Genomic DNA, 18,596 nt, shown 5'->3' with positions numbered 1-18,596 from the left:
TCAGCCGACAAAATGCCAACAGAGGTGGTAGCATCTTGTTGTGAGTAGTTTGTTGAACGGTAGCTGCAACATTTTTTCTGTCTTTGGGGACCGATACCACTGAACTAAATCGCCACCTAATTTATTAGAATTGGAGTCAAACAGAAGTCTACATTCCAACTGTTTAAAAAGGATTTGTTCCCCATGTTAGGGGCATAGATATTGTAGACAGTAGGTGTGGACATTGTTAGCTGGATAAGTATACACTAACTATCCATTTGCTGGCTAATGATCTGGTGCGTAAAGTGCTTATTACATTAGGATTATAACCTCAGATTTTCTATCTACCAAGGCTGAGCCATAGACATCACCCACCCACAATTTTCTCATTCTGGAAAAATCTACCTTCAGAATGTGTGTCTTCTGTAGTAGGGCAATGTCAGGTTTTAAGCGTTTTAAATGTCTGAGGATTTTCACATTTTTGGGGAGATCTCAAGCCCTTAACATTCCATAGTAATATAGTATTTAAAATTGAAGGAAGACTAAGTCCATCTACTTCAACCCATAGCCTACCATGTTGATCCAGAGGAAGGCAAAAAAAAAAAATCCATGTGGCAAACCCTAACCTCCACATTGGGGAAAAAAATTCCTTCCCGACTCCACATACGACAATCAGACTTGTTCCTTGGACTAACACCCTATCAAGGAATCTAGTATATACAATCTGTAACATTATAGCTTTTTTTCGGCAACATCGCTGTCATCTGCTGAGGTTCTCCACTATTAGGGTGTGTCACCAAGTTGTAATCAAGGTTACCTGGTTAGCGACCCAGTGAAAAGCTTGGCCCCCCCCTGAACCAAAATCCTAGCTACGCCTCTGCTTTAACTGCTTTCTTTTTGTCACTTACTACGCCACTTACACCTCTATTTAGCCATATTGGTTTCCTCCCATTTCTAGCATGTTTATTCCCACAAGGTATATACACTGTGCACAGGTCCTATTCAGGATGCTAATAAACGTCTCCCATTTTCTTTGTGTACTTTTAGGTCTCAGGATATCGTCCCAGTTTATTGCACCAAGATCATCTCAACTGTTGGAAAATTTGCCTTCTTGAAGTTGTGTTCTTGTAACCACTCTTCTACACATTTTATTAAAGGATACATGAAAACTTATTTTGTGATCACCATTACCCAACCGAAACCAAAAACTTCAACTGCTGATTTAAAAACAAAAACATGAACAAAGTGAATTTCTTCAATAATATATAAATGTAAATCGGTATTACGGCGCAATCAGAGCCATGTCTTTACTTTACAAAAATTCTGCTGACAGGTTCTCCAAGTCCTTTACAAGCGCATTACACTACCCTTTACAGTAGTGGCAGGTTTTCAACATGATAGCTTGTGATTATAAACAATGAAGGCTATCATTACCTGCATCTGTCTCCATAGCTACAGAATCCACTCCGGAAGTGTCGGCAAACTGGAATATACTTTGTTTCATGGGAGAAGCGGCAATTTGTGCCCCATCTACAAGCACCTCGTAAAAACGCTCTATTAAGCAAAGAATTAAATTGTTAAAAAAAAAAATTGCTTATTGTTTAACATGTATAATACATAAGATATGAACATTACTATGAAGTCAACTTCGGTCTATCCAATGGCTGCTGGTGCGGGACATGTTACCAAACCAGTCCATCAGTCTCCTCCAATAGAAAAAAATTGGAGGCGGCTGATGGACTGGTTTGGTCACCTGCTCCTCCACCAGCTTCGTTTTAGGCCCCATTCACACGTCCGCTTAAAAAATAAGTTCCCACGGACATATGACGTTTTTGGGGCTTCCACGACGTTCTGCGCATCCACTCCATGAGATCCAGTAACTGAAGAGCAATAACATTACTGCTTTTCATTTGCCGGGTCTTGAGGAACACAGTGCAAGTGCAAGCCAGATTCAGGGAACGTCGTGTGAAGCGCTGGACCAAGTCGGACCCAAGTGGGAACTTTTATTTATTTCTAAAATTGGTGAACAAGGTACAGTCTTTTATTTCCCTTTTATGTTTTTCAGGTTTGGATTTGTGGACTATGATTCCCTGTGAATATGCATAAATAGGGTGCACTCCCATGACAATTACAGTATAATGCAGGGTGCAAAACCTAGTCTAAGGACAAAATTGATGCAACAAAAGAGAAAACGACTAGACTAATAGTGGTATGCACACCCATAAATAGTAAGAAAAATAGGACAACTTTTATTACACCTTAAAAAAGACAGACACACAATAAAACCATTTAAAAAGGCCTAAATATAGGACCAATAGCCATCACCCCTATAGAAATCATGCATAGTATGACATAACCAAAACATAAATTACAAATACAAATCAATTTGAATAATACAGTTGGTTATACAGATACAACACATCTCTTGCTCATATACCTAATAACCCAAAAATAATGGTGGCATACTGGAAAAAGCACAATAATACAATACAAATGGGACTAAGTAGTGGCACACAGTATGCTGTAGACATGTATAGATACTGTGATAGCCCCATAAAGAACGAATATAGTGCAATGAAAAGACAAACCAGATGCAAAGATATGAGGCGCCATACATTAAATACACCTATATGGCAGGTTACAGTACACTCTGAGCATGCTCAAATCCTAATGCATGTAAGTCACCCTAAGCCCAAATATTGATGCCACTTAGACCCATTTGTATTGTATTATTGTGCTTTTTCCAGTATGCCACCATTATATTTGGTTTTTTAAATGGTTTTATTGTGAGTGTGTGTCTTTTTTGAGGTGTAATAAAAGTTGTCCTATTTTTCTTACTATTTATGGGTGTGCATACCATTATTAGTCTAGTCTTTTTCTCTTTTGTTGTATCGACTGATTCCCTGGACTACGTCGGAACTGCGTTTGATTTTTTTTTTTCCCCTTTTAAATAAATGGTGAGCCAGGGAAAGAGTGTTTTTTTTTGTTTGTTTGTTTTTTTAAAGTATTTGTTTATTTTCTTTTTATTACTGGGTTAGTAAAGGGGGTGTCTGATAGAGACCTCTCCATTATCAACACCAGGGCTTGTGTCAGCTATGTTTGTGGTCAATTCACAGCTTACATTGGCCCCATGCACCATTACCCCGATTGCCAATTCACCAAGGCAATTGAGAAGAGCTGAGGCAAAGTGCCAGAATTGGAGCATCTAATGTGATGCACCACTTTGGTGGTTAATGGCCCAATAAATAACTGATGTACGTGTGAAAAATTATGCCACAGGTACCAGAAACACGAAAGTGTGAAGGGGTCCTTATGGACAAAAGCGCTGGTCAATTTGAGGAAAGCTGCACCAGGCAAAATAAGATAAAGTGGTAACCTCTAACTTTTCCATTTATTATATCTTTATAACACTTACCATCTATGAACACACACAAAAAAAAGTATTCTCGTGCAAGATTGTCGTACATAGCAACACTAAACGCATGCAGATTCCTTGAAGAATCTACAGGTGCAGGAGTGCAGAGGCAGCTGTCCGACAGCTGCACTGACAAAGGCTTACTGTTTCTGCTACCAATAAAAACCTGTGTATATAGCACAATGTAATGCTGCAGTCACAGATTAGCTGCTGGAGCTATTGGTATTTGCTGACCCAAAAGAGACTCGTTCCATAAATATTTGTGATTGTTAAAGAGGTTGGCCAGCGGCCCTGCATCATCCACACAGGCTACCCGGCATCGCACTCCTGCGCAGGCATACTTCTCTGGCCTGTAGAGGGCAGAGCAAAGTACTGCCATACGCAGATGCCGGAAAAATTCAAAGAGCCCCGACACCTGCGCACTGCAGTACTTTGCAGAGTCCACTCCAGTGAGGGGGCATTCACCCTTAACCCCACCCTCCAATTTCCAGTAGAAGAAAAAAATATATATATAAAAATCTTGCATTCTAAATCTCCTTGATGAAAATTGCACAATGGACATTGTTCTGTCTCCGCCATCTAATTAGTTCATAACTTTATCTGTAGTGCTTTGGCTCCCTCTAGCGGTCAGAGTCATGTTGACAGTTCTATTTTCTGTTTTTGTATTTTCCATGTCTCATCCTCCTCCCCTTTGCAATGCATTATGGTAGCTCAGCCTCCATTTCCCTCCATTTTCCTTTCACTTCCTCCAGTTTGCTTTCAAGGAAAGACGCTTGCACTTCATCCCCCTTGCGATTGCATTGCCGTTTCACCGCATCAATATACCACTACGTTTAATAAAGCACAGACTCAACTACAGTCTCCTTATTGGACCCGGTATAGCGGTTTAGCTGACTGTATATCTACGTGGGCCTGTCTCATTTAGTGAGGACAGAACAGTGAAACGGCAGCCATCCAACTAGTGGGATTCAAGTCACCGGCTACTCAGACTAAATACAGCTACAGCAATCTCTGCACAGCCAAGCACTTTCCCCAAGACACCATGTCTCACAAATCGCATAGAACAAGATCTGTTACTTCCGTCTCCTCAAAGACAACATCCATCAGCAGCGCGGTCGCCATTGCCCGCGCAAATGCTGAAGCCGGCAAAATACGAGCGAGCTTTGCTGACCAAGAGATGCAACTTAAATTAGAAAAAGCACGCCTAGATGACAAAGAGAGAAGGTCACGCTTAGAGAGAGCCGACCAAGAGAGAAGGACGCAGTTAGAGAAGGCACGTGTGGATGCCGCCTTAGAAAGCCTAGCAGCAAAAAGGGAAGCTGCCGCAGCCCTCACCAAAGCAGAATCGCTAGAAGCCGTACAAAACCCCAAGCTGCATAGCCAAAGCAGTATGTCGAGTCTGGAGTTTCCACTACAAGACTCACCACAACGCACATCTCAGTATGTTAATGAACTTCCCTATCTAAACTATAACCCTGAACCAGTACCAAAACAAGAATACGACGTCTCCAGCGAAGTGAGCGAGAGTCATCACGAGGATCAGCTCCAGGACAGAAACAAACTTGAAAACGTGAGACAAAACAACTCTGCTAATGACTACCTTGCCCCTCACCAGGTAACCAACGTGGATCACCCTGCTGACACACCGTACGTCAGACCGAAGCAATACGACACCGGCTGGCGCCACCCCGAGGACACTAACAGGTATGAACGCACCTCACATCACTATCGGGGCGACCCATCACCAGCATACTCTGCTGACAACCGGTTCACGACAGAATTTGCCAAGTTCTTCACACGACGTGAACTGGTTGCCAAGGGACTCATGAAATTCACTGACCGAGCTGAAGGTTACAGAGCTTGGAAAGCTTCCTTTCAAAATGTCACTAGAGACTTGGGGCTACAACACAGGGAAGGGATAGACCTGTTAGTCAAATACCTGGGAGAAGAGTCAGTCAAACACGCAGTAAGGATCAGAGACATTAATATAAACCGCCCTGAGACTGGCCTCAAAGATCTGGAAGAGGCTGGATGAGTGTTACGCGGCTCAGCAGAAGTAATAGAAAGAGCCTTGTTCAAAAGAATCGATGACTTTCCTAAAATATTTAACAAAGGTTTCCAGAAACATAGAGAGCAAAGCGACCTGCTAAAGGAAGTCCAAGTTGCCAAATACGAGGACGACCTACAGGGACTTGCATTTCTCGGCACAGCCAGAGGTGTTAACCCTATAGTCCAGAAGTTGCCCTACAATCTACAGGAGAGGTGGCTCACACGTGGTTACATGTACAAATACAAACACAGCGCTCCATTCCCTCCCTTCTCCGTTTTTGTAGACTTCATACACCAACAAGCGAGAATTAGAAACGATCCCAGCTTTGACTTTGCAATACCATATGCCACACCATCACCACCTGCAAATCCACGCAGAACATCCGTGGCAGTACACAAGACTTATGTTTCTTCTTCAGGTTCTAATTACAGGTCTGCTGGCTGCTCCCAATCAGAGACAAAGGTGCAGGACCCTGACAAGCAGTGCCCACTTCATCAGAAGCCTCATCCTCTCCTGAAATGCAGAGCCTTCAGAGGAAAATCTATGCCAGATCGCAGAAGCTTCCTGAAAGAAAACTGTATCTGCTACAAGTGCTGCTCGTCCACAACTCATCTCGCCAAGGATTGCAAGGTCAGTGTAAAATGCACAGAATGTGGCACCACAGATCATAACACCGCTCTACATCCTTGTCCAGCTCCATGGAGTACACAAAACACGCCAGCTGATAGTGAGCATGGCGGGGAGGAAAGAAACACTGATACAGCTACGCCAGAGATCACTTCACAATGTACCAAGTTCTGCAAAAGGGACAATAGACAGTAGGTCCTGTTCAAAAATATGCCTCGTCAGAGTATACCCGAAGGGCCATAGAGACCAAGCTGTAAGACTGTATGCCATCTTGGATGATCAAAATAATCGATCCTTGGCTAGATCAACGTTCTTTGACCTATTCAACATCAAAGGGCCAAGCACTCCTTACTCATTAAAGACGTGTGCAGGTACTGTGACAACAGCAGGCAGGAAAGCTACTGACTACCAAATCGAGTCATTAGACGGACAATTCTGCCTACCGCTACCTACGATCATCGAATGTAACCAGATCCCAGACAACAGATCTGAAATCCCTACGCCAGATGTAGCAATCCATCACGCTCACTTAGAACGAATAGCACACCTTATACCGAAACTCGACCATCAGGCCCAGATAATTCTGCTGTTGGGGAGAGATATCCTGCAGGTTCATAAAGCGAGACGTCATATCAATGGACTCCACAATGCTCCCTATGCCCAAAAGCTAGACCTAGGATGGGTCATAATTGGCAACATATGCTTGGGACGCATGCACACCCCATCTTCTGTGACAAGCATGCTGACAAATACATTGGAGAAAGGACGACCATCTCTGTTTCAACCTTGTAACAATGAGTTCCATGTCAGGGAACTGCCACACAGCATCCAACTGCCCAACCATTTAATAGACTTTACTCACGACAGCAGTATAGTGTCGGGAAGCTATGAGGATCAGTTAGGGTGCACACTTTTCCAGAGAACTAAGCAGGACAACCAAGTGGCAATGACGATAGAGGACAAGTTGTTCTTAGAGGTAATGGATAAGGGACTCGTTAAAGATGAGACCAACAGCTGGGTCGCACCTCTTCCCTTCAAAACACACAGCCCACGTCTACCGAACAACAGAAATCAGGCATTACAACGTTTCTCCTCTCTCAAACGTAATCTGCAAAAGAAACCAGAGATGAAAGATCACTTTTTCTCCTTCATGTCAAAGATTTTTGAAAACCGTCACGCAGAACTAGCTCCCACTCTCAAAGACTCTGAAGAATGCTGGTTCCTACCCATGTTCGGAGTATACCACCCTAAGAAACCAGGCCAGATCAGAGTCGCGTTTGATTCCAGTGCTAAATTTAATGATGTCTCCCTGAATGACATTCTACTGACAGGACCAGACCTCAACAACAAACTGCTGGGTGTACTTATGCGCTTCCGCAAGGATTCCATTGCCTTCATCGCTGACATCCAGCAAATGTTCCATTGTTTCCTTGTGAGAGAGAGACATAGGAACTTCCTAAGATTCTTCTGGTACAGAGACAATGATCCTACTAAAGAAGTCACAGAGTATCGCATGAGAGTGCACATCTTTGGCAACAGTCCTTCCCCTGCAGTCGCCATTTACGGACTCAAAAGGTCGGCTCAGGAAGGAGAAGCAGAATACGGAACAGATGTCAGACGATTCATAGAAAAGGACTTATGTCGACGACTGTCTGAAAGCCATGCCTTCAAATGAGACTGCCATCAGTCTTCTCAGGAGAGCCCAGGACATGCTTGCCTGCTCGAACCTTAGGATTCATAAAATAGCCTCAAACAGCCAAGAACTCATGGAAGCATTCCCTTCTCAGGACCTATGTAATGGTCTCAGAGACCTGGACCTGGGGTCAGACCCTGCACCAATGCAACGTAGCCTCAGGCTTCTCTGGAATCTACAGTCAGACACTTTCACCTTTCAGGTCAGCCAGGAAGAAAGGCCTTTCACTCGCAGAGGCGTCCTGTCTACCATCAGTCTGTACGATCCCTTGGGTTTCGCAGCTACTGTTACTATACAAGGCAAGGCCCTACTAAGAGACTTAACTAGGGAAACATCTGACTGGGATGCACCTCTGCCACCTGATAAGAGGATCCAGTGGGAAGAGTGGAAGAACTCGTTAGCGCCACTCTCCAACCTGAATGTGCCAAGACCATACGCCCCTGTGCCATCTACTGAGATACAGAGCCAAAGACTGTACGTATTTGCAGATGCTTCCGTCAAAGCAATTGCCGCTGTTGCCTACCTCAAAACTGTAGACTCCAAATGTCAGTGCCACATTGGTTTCATTATGGGAAAGGCCAAACTCGCACCACAACCAGAGCACACTATACCCAGGTTAGAGCTTTGTGCCGCAGTCCTAGCTGTTGAGTTAGCGGAGTTCATCACATCCAAAATGGATATCGACCCAGACCAAGTTCTACTCAGACAGCAAAGTAGTCCCTGGGATATATCCACAACGAAACCAGGCGATTCTACGTTTATGTCAATAACAGAGTGCTACGAATCAGGAGATCAGTTCATCCAAAGCAGTGGCATTACATACCCACGGACCAGAATCCCGCAGATCATGCAACTAGAGCAGTTGACGCAAGTCGACTAGGAAGCACAACGTGGCTCTCAGAACCAAAACTATTGTACATTGGAGGAATGTTTTCCAGACACCTTTGAACTAGTAGGAGAGGACTCAGATGCTGAAATCTGCCCTCAGGTGTCTACACTTCATACAATGACCTCTGTTATCCAGCTTGGATCTTGCAGGTTCGACAGATTCTCAAGTTGGAAGTCACTTACTCGAGCTATTACCTGCCTGACTCATATAGCTCGCTTATTCAGGACCACCAGAACTTGTGGCACAGAAAAATGTAAAGGTTGGCATCTTTGTAAAAATACCTACGTTACCTCCGACCTAGAGTTCTCTAGAAATCACATCATCCTCACTGTTCAAAGAGAAACCTACTTTGCAGAAATCCAATGTCTTATTAACAAAGCTCCAATACCAGTGAGCAGTGTATTGAGAAAACTCAACCCATTCATCGACAACAGCGGCCTACTGAGAGTAGGAGGTCGACTCAGAAGCGGAGATGGAGTTTGTGGAGAAATTCCCTCTTATACTTCCCGGAAAATGTCATGTTGCCTACCTAAATCGTACAACATTACCACAATCTGGTCAAGCACCAAGGAAGACTATTTACAGAAGGAGCCATCAGGTCTGCTGGTGTGTGGATCGTCAGTGCAAAGAGAGTAGTGTTATCTACAAATGTATTACCTGCCGTAAGCTTCGTGGTTCAACTCAAACCCAAAAGATGGCTGACCTACCAGCAGATAGACTCAACCCAGACCCTCCTTTTACTAGCGTTGGTCTTGATGTGTTTGGGCCTTGGTCAGTTGTTACACGTCGTACGAGAGGCGGCCAAGCCAATAGTAAACGTTGGGCAGTCATGTTCACTTGCATGTCAATCAGAGCCGTCCACATAGAGGTCATCGAGTCCCTTGACACGTCAAGCTTCATCAATGCCTTATGACGTTTTATTGCCATCCATGGCCCTATCAAGCACATACGTTCAGACAGAGGTACTAACTTCGTCAGTGCAGCAAAGGAATTAGAAATACCTTCAAATCTAGACTATAAGACTCTTGAGAGGTTCCTCAGTGACCAAAGTTGCACATGGTCATTCAACCCACCTCACTCTTCACATATGGGAGGATCTTGGGAACGAATGATTGGTCTAGTACGGAGAATTCTTGACTCCACTCTTCTTCAAGAAGGAACAGCGAGGCTCACCCACGAAAGCCTCATCACCTTCATGGCAGAAGCTGCAGCTATAATTAACACAAGACCCCTGGTTCCAGTTCCTAACGACCCTGAGGATCCCTTGTTATTGACTCCAGCTACTCTACTTACCCAGAAAACGGGACTGTCCAGTGCCCCTCCAGGAGGATTCGACGCTAAGGACCTCTACAAGAGCAAATGGAGACAGGTACAAAGTCTTGCAAATACTGTTTGCGCCACCTGTCCCAGAAAGTATTTGTCTACCCTGCAGCTACGTACGAAGAGGCAATCTACTAAACCTAATCTGAACATAGGTGACCTTGTTCTTGTGAAAGACTGTCAAATTCATCGGAACCAGTGGCCACTTGGTCTAGTTACCGCAACGTTCCCGAGCAAGGACGGCAACATCCGCAAAGTTGAGCTAAGGATGACCAAAGGGAATGAACCTAAGACATTTTCCAGACCGGTATCTGAACTGGTCCTATTGTTGCCTTCAGAAGAAAGGAGTAGTGACATCCGTTGATGTCAGATGGGGAGTGTTCTGTCTCCGCCATCTAATTAGTTCATAACTTTATTTATCTGCAGTGCTTTGGCTCCCTCTAGCGGTCAGAGTCATGTTGACAGTTCTATTTTCTGTTTTTGTATTTTCCATGTCTCATTCTCCTCCCCTTTGCAATGCATTATGGTAGCTCAGCCTCCATTTCCCTCCATTTTCCTTTCACTTCCTCCAGTTTGCTTTCAAGGAAAGACGCTTGCACTTCATCCCCCTTGCGATTGCATTGCAGTTTCACCGCATCAATATACCACTACGTTTAATAAAGCACAGACTCAACTACAGTCTCCTTATTGGACCCGGTATAGTGGTTTAGCTGACTGTATATCTATGTGGGCCTGTCTCATTTAGTGAGGACAGAACAGACATAGTGAAGTGAGTAAAATTACATGTAGATAGGTGGTGAGGAAACCAATTAAGATAGAAAGAGTTAACCATTAGTTCCCTTTGATGCCAAGACTCCCTACAGAGTACAGGTAATTAGAAAGATCTTTTGAGGTCCAGGTAATAAAAGAACATCTGTTTACCCATAGAGAAGTGGAAAAGTTTGTCCCCAGGAAAGACATCCTGAGGTGAACTGAAACTATTGTTCCCTTCAGGGAAATGTTACACCTTTGACTAGCTACTGGGACATCAGTGAAAAGTTATGAATATTTGGGTTTGCATAGATCCGATTTTGATGGGACATCCATTTTTGAATTCAGGATTAAATTGGCAAAGAATATGCATATTTATTCATAACTAACATGCCTATAGCGACAAATCAATGGTGGCCAGATGGTAAACATGACATGGTTGGTGCCAGTCATCTACGGAAAGGTAAAATTCCAATAAAATATAGAGCGATCTCAAACTTCTGCGATCGGGAATGAAGATGTTAATCTTGAAAATTTCATTAAATCTTAAAGAGCGGAGGACATCCCATGTGAGCTCATCAAGGAGGGGGGTTCCAACTTAGATCATAATCCATCTTGACCTTTTACCAGCACCTGTGTTCATGAAGAGAGATACATATCAGTATATGCACGATTCCGTTCACTGGACGCTTTCAATCGAATTGCTCTCGTTCGCCAAGCCAAATCTCTGATCAGCATAAAATCTAAAATCTTTTGTATATTTCGTAGCTGCGAGTAGTTCTTGGGTTATCGTGGAGTTAGCAGTGACCGTACCAGGGGTATATACACATTCTATGCATTCCATACGCTCACTGATAGCCTCCCAATAACCGGCTTAAGTGAAAATAGCAACAGCCTCGTCGGTAAATTGTGTAATTGTTCAAACGATAGAGGGCAGCAGAGGGCTCTACGCGACAAAAAGATAACAGCATGGTGGCTTCAGTTACGACCTCCCAGGCTGTGATCTTTAACAACTGGTGGCAGAGGCGGGATTCTGCGTGATCTCTCCGATGTGATCCTTGATAAGTGATAACAGGAAAAACTGAACCAGTTTTGTTACACAATTTACACCAATGCCCTATATGTGGTCGAAAACTACTTATCGAGACACAGTACAAAACTCAGAAGGCGCACTATACTGGAGATTTTGCTGGAATGGTTTGAGGGTGCTATGTCACATTGGTGTGCCAGAATAGCAGAAACCTCCATAACTGACCCCATTTTCTAGGGCAGGCGTGGGGAACCTCAGGCTCCAGGGCCATTTACGGCCCTTGATGACCTATCAGGCCCCCGGGCAGATTCTCAGGGAATGCATTCTTGGGCAGGGAGCTGTATTTTGATTGCCACCAGCTCATTAATTTCTTCTTGCTCTGTAAGCGTACACACACACACACCTCACTACTTAACACTGAAGGGCATGCAATGAAAGATTACGTCCTGACATCAGTGCCAGAGTCAGGATGCACTTTGTGGGCGGAGTTTGTACGGCTCTCGAAGGATGGTATAAATATCTAAATGGCCCTTGGTAGAGGGGGGGGGGGGGGGAAGATTCCCCACCCCTGCTGGGTTCAGTGAACATGTTGACACCACATATGCTTCACAGAATTTTAAACCATTGGGTGATGAAGAAACAAGAATTAAATTTTTACCCAAGTGTCCCTTTTAGCCCCATGTTTATTTTTTATTTTTTTACAAGGACTAATAGGAACAAATGGACCTCAGTTTGTGCAATTTCTCCTTAGTGCACCAATACCCTACATGTGATCAGGAACAACTTGTTAGGCAGTTCAAATCTTAAGGTACCGTCACACTGAGCGACTTAACGATAACGATCCGTGACGTTGCAGCGTCCCGGATAGCGATATCGTTGTGTTTGACACACAGCAGCGATCAGGATCCTGCTGTGACATCGTTGGTCAGAGCTAGAAGGCCAGCACCTTATTTCGTCGCTGGATCACCCGCTGACATCGCTGGATCGGTGTGTGTGACACCGATCCAGCGATGTCTTCACTGGTAACCAGGGTAAACATCGGGTTACTAAGCGCAGGGCCACGCTTAGTAACCCGGTGTTTACCCTGGTTACCATTGTTAAGTTAAAAAAAAAAAAACCACTACATACTTACATTCCTGTCGCGTCCCTCAGCGTCAGCGCCGGCCGGCCGTAAAGCAGAGCACAGCGGTGACGTCACCGCTCTGCTTTCCGGCCAGCGCTTACACAGTGCAGGGAAGCTGAAGGCGAGGGACGCGGCAGGAATGTAAGTATGTAGTTTTTTTTTTTACTTTTACAATGGTAACCAGGGTAAACATCGGGTTACTAAGCGCGGCCCTGCGCTTAGTAACCCGATGTTTACCCTGGTTACCCGGGGACTTCGGGATTGTTGGTCGCTGGAGAGCTGTCTGTGTGACAGCTCTCCAGCAACCAAACAGCGATGCTGCAGCGATCGGCATCGTTGTCTAGATCGCTGCAGCGTCGCTTAATGTGACGGTACCCTTAGAAGGGAAAGAGCGCCATATTGTAGTGCAGATTTGACTGTTATGGTTTGTTAATGCCATGAGACACTGAAGAGCTCCTGAGGTGCTAGAACAGAACCCTTATAAATGACCCCATTTTACAAACTACACCTTTCCATTAATTCATCTAATGATGAAGTAAGCATTTTAACACCATGGTTGGGTAAAAAAAAAAAAAAAAAAAGAAGTTATTTATAGGGCAGTGAAGAAAAAAAAAAAAAACTAAATTTTTGTGGTAAATATGTAGTTATAGTCCCAGATTATAGCTTGTCACATGGGGAAATGAGTAAACCTGGCGTCAAAAATTCTCAATTGATGCTGAAAATGTCAATACCCTATATGTGGCTATACACTACTGCTTGACTCTTGGAAAACAAATCATAGAATAGATTACAAACTCCATATACAGATCCCCTAAGTGCCAAGAGAGTAGGATCACCCATCAAGTTGAGCCCAATTTGTTAATTACACCCCTCTGGAAATGTACAGGCACAGTAACGATTTTGACTCCATGTGTGTCTTCCCAGAATCAAGCTTACTGCGGGGCACTTGGATTTGGGAGTTAATAAGTAACTGGGCTTCTTTTGGAGGGAGGGGATAGGGCAGCGGAGAGGAGCCATAGCACTTTTCCAGAGCCTTTGTACTACCAGTAACAAACGCTCCCTATATTTATTGACAGACGTGATTGGGGACTTGCTTTTTTTGTGGATTCAGTTGAAGCTTTTGTTGATCAAATATGTTATGTAAAATGATACCAATTTTATCCAAAGTTACATTGCATTTCCATCTAAATCTATGAATGATATGTTTCAGATAAACCCCGAGGGATCAATTCACTATAATGAGGCAGCAGAGTTACTCTGGACTCAGTCTAGCCTCTGTTCAGCCGTGCACAAAACGGTGGCCGACCGCACTTTTATGCACGCTTAAAAAGACAGACAGCTGGATCATAGATCAGACTGCATCTAGTGTCTCCATCATTCCCCTCTGCCACTGCGGGTGCGCGATGACGTCACTTCATCACATACCTGCTGTGTGCCGGGCAGACTGCAGCTGCTGAGACTGGAGCAGAGACGGGAGCAGCGCGGGGCACGAGGAGAGGTGAGGATTGTATGTTTTTTTTTTCTAATATATGAATGAGTGAGGGAAGGGGGTCGGCTACATTATATTCTATGGGGGGTGGGACTGTATTATATTCCACGGGGGAGGTTTGCATCAAACTCTGATGGAGCTACATTATATTCTATGTATTAAACTTATTACATTCTATGAGGGGTGATTGCATCATACTCTATGAGGGGGCTACATTGTATTCTATGGGGGATGAATTATACTCTGACGGGGATACCATATATTCTATGGAGGGGCTGCATTATACTATATGAGTGGGCTGCATTATATTCTATGGGGGGTTACATTAAATTGTATGGCTGGGCTGCATTATACTCTGGGGTGGCAGCATTATAATGATGTATCGAGAACTATGGAGAATACATTATTCTGTATGAATAACTAGAGTGCATTATACTGTGGGAAGTGAATTGTACTACATGGAGGACTATGGCGGTGCATTATACTATATGGAGGACTATGGGGAGTGTATTATACTATATGGAGGACTATGGGGAGTGTATTATACTAGATGGAGGACTATGGGGAGTGTATTATACTAGATGGAGGACTATGGGGAGTGTATTATACTAGATGGAGGACTATGGGGAGTGTATTATACTAGATGGAGGACTATGGGGAGTGTATTATACTAGATGGAGGACTATGGGGAGTGTATTATACTAGATGGAGGACTATGGGGAGTGTATAATACTATATGGAGCACTATGAGGCAAGTCATACTATATGGAGGAATGAGCAGTGTATTTTAATATATGGAGGACTATATTATACTATATGGAGGACTGGAGTGTATTTTAACATATTGAGGACTATGGGGAGTGTATTACAATATATGGAGGACTATGAGTAGTGTATAATACTATATTGAGGACTGAGGAGTGTATTTTAATACACTGCTCAAAAAAATAAAGGGAACACTTAAACAGAATATAACTCCAAGTTAATCAAACTTCTGTGAAATCAAACTGTCCATTGTCAAACAGTGTTGCTTCCTAAGTGAATTTCACATGCTGTTGTGCAAATGGAATAGACAACAGATGAAAATTGGCAATTATCAAGACACACTCAATAAAGGAGTGGTTCTGCAGGTGGGGACCATAGACCACATCTCAGTACTAGTGATGAGAGAGTATACTCGTTGCTCGGGTTTTCCAGAGCACGCTCGGGTGATCTCCGAGTATTTGTAAGTGTTCGGAGATTTAGTTTTCGTCACCTCAGCTGAATGATTTACGGCTGCTTGACAGGCTGAACACATGTGGGGATTCCCTAGCAACCAGGCAACCCCCACATGTACTCAGCCTGGCTAGTAACCGTAAATCATTCAGCTGAAGTGACAAAAACTAATCTCCGAACACTAACAAATACTCGGAGATCACCCGAGCGTGCTCGGGAAAACCCGAGCAACGAGTATACTCACTCATCACTACTCAGTACCAATGCTCTCTGGCTGATGTTTTGGTCACTTCTGAATGTTGGTTGTGCTTTCACACTCGTGGTAGCATGAGATGGACCGTACAACCCACACAAGTGGCTCAGGTAGTGCAGCTCATCCAGGATGGCACATCAATGCGAGCTGTGGCAAGGTGGTTTGCTGTGTCTGTCAGCGTAGTGTCCAGAGGCTGGAGGCGCTACCAGGAGACAGGCCAGTACACCAGGAGACGCTGAGGGGGCCGTAGGAGGGCAACAACCCAGCAACAGGACCGCTACCTCAGTCTTTGTGCAATGAGGAACGAGAGGAGCACTGCGAGAGCCCTGCAAAATGACCTTCAGCAGGCCACAAATGTGCATGTATGTGTACAAACTTTTAGAAACCAACTCCATGAGGATGGTCTGAGTGCCCGACGTCCACAAATGGGGGTTGTGCTCACAGCCCAAAACCATGCAGGATGCTTGGCATTTGCCACAGAACACCAGGATTGGCAAATTCACCAATGGCACCCAGTGCTCTTCACAGATGAAAGCAGGTTTACACTGAGCACATGTGACAGACGTGACAGTCTGGAGATGCTGTGGAGAGTGATCTGCTGCCTGCAACATCCTTCAGCATGACCGGTTTGGCAGTGAGTCAGTAATGATGTGGGGTGGCATTTCTTTGGAAGGCCGCGCAGCCCTCCATGTGCTCGCCAGAAGTAGCCTGAGTGCCATTAGGTACCGAGATGAGATCCTCAGACCCCTTGTGAGACCATATGCTGGTACGGTTGGCCCTGGGTTCTAATGCAGGACAAAGCCAGACCTTATGTGGCTGGAGTGTCAGCAGTTCCTGCAAGATGAAGGCATTAAAGCTATGGACTGGCCCACCAGTTCCCCAGACCTGAATCAGATTGAGCACATCTGGGACATGTCTCACTCCATCCACCAACGTCACATTGGACCAGACTGTCCAGGAGTTGGCAGATACTTCAGTCCAGGTCTGGTAGGAGATCTATCAGGAGACCATCGACCGCCTCATCAGTAGCATGCCCAGGCGTTTGTGCAGTAGGGAGGTCATACACAATATTGAGCATATTTTCCTTGTTATGAGGCATTTCCACTGAAGTTGGATCAGCCTGTAATTTGATTTTCTACTTTGATTTTGAGTATCATTCCAAATCCAGACCTTCATGGGATATTCATTTTGATTTACATTGATAATTGTAATGTTTTATTGTTCTTAACACATTCCACTATGCAATGAATAAAAATTTACAACTGGAATATTTCATTCAGAGATATCTAGGATGTGGTATTTTAGTGTTCCCTTTATTTTTTTGAGCAGTGTATATGGAGGACTATAGGGAGGGTATTATACTATATGAGGACTATGGGGTGTATTATACTAAACAAGCAAAATGCTGCATATTCAGAGTGATTGTTTATGCGGGAACAAAAATCATTGTTCTCAGCAGCACATCGTTGGAGTAAACTGTAGATGTGCTGCTGATAACATGATACTGTATGGGGACAGATTGATCCAATAGTGATTGTTCTGTTCCCATCATTCTTTTTCAGTGGGTGTAAAGAGGCCGGGGACACAAGCAAACGACTTCAATACTGTCACACTTGTTTAGTGGCCTGAACTCTGCGCATGTAAATACAGCAGAAATGCTTCTGTGTGATGTTAGCATTTGGGGCCCCATTTTAAACTTTTGCCTAGGTCCCCACTTTGCCTAAAACCAGCCCTGCAGCAGTCATTTATACGTAACGAGAGCGGACTATAATAAATGAGGGCGCTGTGAACAACAAAAACAACAAGAATACACTATGTAAGAGACAGCACTGTACATATCAGCAGAGGAAGCTGTATAATAAGGGACGGTACCATACATAACTAGAGAGGATGGTAGGACGGTGTTATAAATGATAAAAGAGGAAACTATGTAACTAAGGATGGTGTTATATGTAATAAGCGAGTACACTATATACTAAGGGACTGTGCTATACATAAAATGTGACTACGCTATATACTGAGGGATGGCGCTATACATAAGCGAGTACACTATATACTAAGGTACTGTGTTAAAAATAAGCGATAATGTCTTCCTCCACCTCCCCGTTCCTAAATCCATTATAAATCCCCCACAACCTTCATTGTCCTCCTCCCCCCCGCATCCCATTATTGTCCTCTCCCCCCCCCCCCATCATTGCCCTCTCTCCCCAGGACCCCCCCCATCATTACCTTCCACCACCTCTATCATTGCTTTCTCTGCTCCACCACCTCCATCATTTCCTCCTCCCCAATCACCCCCATAATAGCCCTCTCTCCCACCACCTCCATCATTGGCTCCTTCCCCACCAATGTCCTTTCCACTGCCACCATCATTGCCTTCTCCCCCCCACCATCTGATCATTGTCCATTCCACCATGCCCATCATTTACTCCTCCCCCCACCATTGCCCATTCCAACACCTCCATCATTTCTTCCTCCCCTATCACCCCCACCATTGCCCTTTCCACTACCACCATCATTGCCTTTCCCCCTACCACCCCATCATTGCCCATTCTACCACCTCCATCTTTAGCTCCTCCCCCAGCACCCCCATTATTGCCCGTTCCACCACCTCCATCATTTACTTCTCCCCCAGCACCCCCATTGCCTTTTCCCCACCACCCCATCATTGTCCTTTCCACTGCCATCATTGCCCATTCCATCACCTCCATCATTTCCTCCTCCCCCCACCATCCCATCATTGTCCATTCCACCTCCCCACCA

At 44.5% G+C, this 18,596-nt stretch overlaps 1 protein-coding gene across 6 annotated transcripts in view; it reads right to left on the bottom strand.

Moving 5' to 3' along the window:
- LOC143818160 (E3 ubiquitin-protein ligase makorin-2-like) overlaps positions 1-18,596 on the bottom strand; it is a 106,156-nt gene that overhangs the window by 67,180 nt on the left and 20,380 nt on the right. For 4 of the 6 annotated variants that reach the window (XM_077299564.1, XM_077299566.1, XM_077299563.1 and 1 more), the window contains exon 2: positions 1,414-1,533. The exons of the other annotated variants lie outside the window; for them this stretch is intronic. In XM_077299564.1, the coding sequence (XP_077155679.1) occupies positions 1,414-1,533 (120 nt within the window). The remainder of the gene's footprint in view (positions 1-1,413; positions 1,534-18,596) is intronic. 6 annotated transcript variants of the gene reach the window in all.

Source organism: Ranitomeya variabilis, chromosome 3, assembly GCF_051348905.1.
Source record: "Ranitomeya variabilis isolate aRanVar5 chromosome 3, aRanVar5.hap1, whole genome shotgun sequence".
In the NCBI taxonomy this organism is placed as follows: domain Eukaryota; kingdom Metazoa; phylum Chordata; class Amphibia; order Anura; family Dendrobatidae; genus Ranitomeya; species Ranitomeya variabilis.
Note: the sequence above shows the minus strand (reverse complement) of the source record. Positions and strands in the feature narration are given on the sequence as shown.